The sequence below is a fragment of the Nicotiana attenuata genome, unplaced genomic scaffold, assembly GCF_001879085.1.
Source record: "Nicotiana attenuata strain UT unplaced genomic scaffold, NIATTr2, whole genome shotgun sequence".
In the NCBI taxonomy this organism is placed as follows: Eukaryota; Viridiplantae; Streptophyta; class Magnoliopsida; order Solanales; family Solanaceae; genus Nicotiana; species Nicotiana attenuata.
This window is the reverse complement of record NW_017670303.1, coordinates 1,013,009-1,016,660: the sequence shown is the minus strand read 5'-3', so window position 1 is coordinate 1,016,660 and position 3,652 is coordinate 1,013,009. Positions and strand designations below refer to the sequence as shown.

Genomic DNA, 3,652 nt, shown 5'->3' with positions numbered 1-3,652 from the left:
CCCCCCCCTCAAAAAAAAGAAGAAAGACACACTCACTTAGGGTCCGGGAAAGGGCCGCACCCCAAGGAATGCGATATAGACAGGCTATCTTAATGCAAGTATTAGTGACTGCTTCTACAGCTCGAACCTGTAACCTGTAACCTGTAGGTCACGCGGAAACAACTTTATCGTTCCCCTGAATAATGGAAAAAGATTTACTTTAGGATTTATGGAATATGTTGTTTTTGGTACGATAGTTGTCATTTTCTAGTAAAGGGTCTTTCGGAAACAACCTCTCTACTCCTTCGGGGTAGGGTTAAGGTCTGCGTACACACTACCCTCCCCAGACCCCACTAGTGTGATTTCACTAGGTCGTTGTTGTTGTTGTTAGAGAGCTAATCGAAATTTCCGATATAACAGTAAAAGCAAGACTTGAATTATCTCTTCCGATATAGCAGTAAAAGCAAGACTTGAATTATATGAGCCAGGCGTCTTGCTTTTACTGTTATTTTCTAGGGAAGGATCGAAAGCAAGACGTCTTGATATATAATTACTTCCGATATAACAGTAAAAGCAAGACGTATAGATGAATCGACTCATTAATTCCCATTGAATAAGAATGGAATGCAAGCTCTTCAATATCTCTTAATCCTCGTCAATGTATACGTTTTGCAGGACAGTATTCTTTGGTGAGTACGAGTGTTATGGGGCAGGAGCCAACTACACATTTAGGGTACCTTATTCAAAGCAGTTGAAGCAGAATGAGGCAGCACTTTACATGGATGTTTCATTTATAGATGGACAAGAATGGCTTCTTAATATGGAGTAAACACTATTCACTAACATAGTCTCAAAAATTAAGAGTTCAGAGAAAATTTACTGATTAATATATTTTAATTTGCTAGTCGATCTTGATTTGTTTGGAGCTGTTGTTGTTGTAAATATGTTGCTAGTATATTAAGGTCAGAGGCAGAGCTAGAATTCGAACTTTGTGGGTTCTGAACTTGACACCAAGCCCATACATGTCTTATTTACTAGGTTCGCAAGTATATATTAATACAAATTATATTTAATAGATTTTTTATTTATTTGAAGCCATCACCTTCAGGCTAGAGCCTTCGGTGTGGGGGGTTAGGCAAGACCCCCACCATGTCTATATATAAACAAAAAAAAAAAAAAAAATACAAAATAGAGAGGGACATGGACCTTACCTCTACAACTATTGAAAGAAAGGAAAGCTTAGATTCTTTTTATTAATCCAAGCTATACAATCAGCTTACAAAAAAATAACATTTGTTATATCTTCTTCTCCTTGAAGGAGTTGCCATCTATCTAGTTGATATAGTCCCTTGGCCTCTCTTGGCATCTGTTGGAGAGAGTGATAGAAGGTGCTAGTTCCACTAGAAGATGCTAACTTAACACGGAAATCCGCCACTTGATTTGCTTCTCTGAAGCAATGAGAAATCTGTACAGTAGCGTCTCTGAGAGCATGAGTAGTATCCATGATAATGTTCTTTAATTTAAGGTTGTTGGTTCCCCTGTTGAGAAACATATTGGCAATAACCATGGAGTCCAGTTCAGTACGAATCATGCTTAGCCCATGTTGAATGCACCATTTAGTGCAAAAGTTGGCCTCCATTGCTTCAGCTTGATTGTTACTGCTACAGTGCACAGGGAGAGAAAATGCCATCAGGAATTCTCCATCACTGTCCCTGACAACTCCTCCGGCGCCAGCAATTCTATTTTCTCTGATGAAGCTACCATATGTATTGAGTTTGATCATCCCCGCCATAGGTTTAATGCAAGTGACTTGCTTAATATTCACTGCGTGTTGAAGTCTTAGAATCATATTGCAAATGTTGGGCCATGTACCTGTTAAGTTATAATTGGGATATGTAATTTGAAGGGCTGCATGAATGTGCCAGATGGTTTGAAATTCCATCGTGCTTTTGTAGAATTTTTTTGCTTGCCATATTTACATGCTGTCCAACTTTTCCAAAGTTTCCAGCAGATGACCACTAGAGCTATCTGTAATAGAAGCTTGTGTATAGTATTTTTTGGATTAATGTCCCACTATTCCTTAATAACTCTGTTGATCGGCCACTGGTGGTGAGTGATTCCTAAAGGTGCACCAACGTGTTTTCAAATATGCCTAGCTGCTTCTCCCTCCACAAAGATATGTTGAATAGAGTTATTGTTAGGAATATGACAACAACTACATCTAGATGTTATTTGCTTGCCAAATCTAGCAGGTACTTCATCAAAGGGGAGTTTACCTAAACATAATCTCCAAGTAAGAAATGAGAATTTAAAGCGGATAGAGTTGTGCCAAAGCTTACTGAAGAACATATTTGTAGGTCTCTGATTTCGGATAATATGCCATGCAGATTTATTCGAGTATTGGCCATCTTCAGTATTATTCCATACAACATCATCTGTATCAGTTGGTTGGCCAATGTTGATATTGCTAATAACTTCCACCATTTTATTTGTGAGAGTTTTGCGCACTTGTTCATGTCCCAGCCACCATTGCTAATAAACTCACGAACATTGATTTTATTACCAATGGTGGTAATGATATTATCATTGCTATAAGCCAAAGGACCTATCATTGTCCCATTGTCCCACCAAAAATTACAGTCACCGGAGTTAATAAGCCATGTGATATTGCCTTCTGCTTTGTCTCTAGCCAATAACAAGTGTTTCCAAGCCTGTGAGTTGCCCGAGATCCATTTCTTTTTAACAGGATGACTCCTTGGACAGTAGTTAGCTTTGAGAAAATCAGCCCATAATGAAGGTGTTGTTCTAAATCTCCACCATCTCTTGATAGTTAATGTGGTAGAGATATCTTCTAGATTTTTTATACCAATGCCACCTTCATCTTTAGGAAAGCACAAGTTTTTCCAGGAGCTCCAGTGATAATTTTTTCCCCCCAGTTGTTCCCCAAAGGAACCTAGCCATGTGTTTTTCAATAAGGTTCAAAGTGCCTTTGGGAGGGTTTAGATCAGTAAGCGAGTAAGTGGGCAAAAACTGTAAAATACTCTTGATAAGAACCTCTCTGCCACCATAGGTTAACGTTTTACCTTGCCATCTATTCAGTCTCTTAACAACTTTGGTAACCATGTTATCAAAGAAACATATCTTTTTCCTTCCAGCATATATTGGACAACCAAGATAAGTGAAAGGGAAGCTCTTGTCCATAAATCCTGTGCAATCTCTTAATCTGTTGATTCTATAGGCACTAGCTTTAGGGCCGGTGAGGAAGAAGCTTTTATCTTGTTGACAAGCTGACCAGATGCCTTTCATACTTTTTGATCTCTTTCATCACCATCTTGACAGTTTTTGAATTACCACCACATAATATAACAATGTCGTCAGCATAAGCTAGGTGATTAATTTGAGGACCTCTCTTGTTCATAGAGAAGCTAGTGAAGTTCTGCTTATGAATGAGATTGTTCAGAGATCTAGCTAACACTTCAGCAGCAAGAATAAAGAGAGAGGGGGATAAAAGATCCCCTTGCTTGAGGCCTTGAGAAGAAGTAAAGAAGCCATGTCTAGTTCCATTAATAATAATAGAGTACCAGACATTTGAAACCATTCTCCAAATCATATCAGACCATTCTTTACATAACCTAAATTTATTAAGGACATCAAAAAGGAAGCTCCATGAAAG

The 3,652-nt window shown here is 38.4% G+C and overlaps 2 protein-coding genes across 2 annotated transcripts in view; one reads left to right on the top strand and one right to left on the bottom strand.

The window, feature by feature from the left end:
- LOC109237510 (probable pectinesterase 15) overlaps positions 1-1,020 on the top strand; it is a 4,997-nt gene extending 3,977 nt beyond the window's left edge. The window contains exon 5 of the mRNA XM_019403823.1: positions 655-1,020. Within this exon, the coding sequence (XP_019259368.1) occupies positions 655-808 (154 nt within the window). The 3' untranslated portion in view covers positions 809-1,020. The remainder of the gene's footprint in view (positions 1-654) is intronic.
- A 1,842-nt stretch (positions 1,021-2,862) lies between these two features.
- Positions 2,863-3,285, bottom strand: LOC109237508. The gene has a single exon (XM_019403822.1). The coding sequence runs from the start codon at positions 3,283-3,285 to the stop codon at positions 2,863-2,865; it is 423 nt and encodes a 140-aa protein (XP_019259367.1).
- Positions 3,286-3,652: the final 367 nt, after the last annotated feature.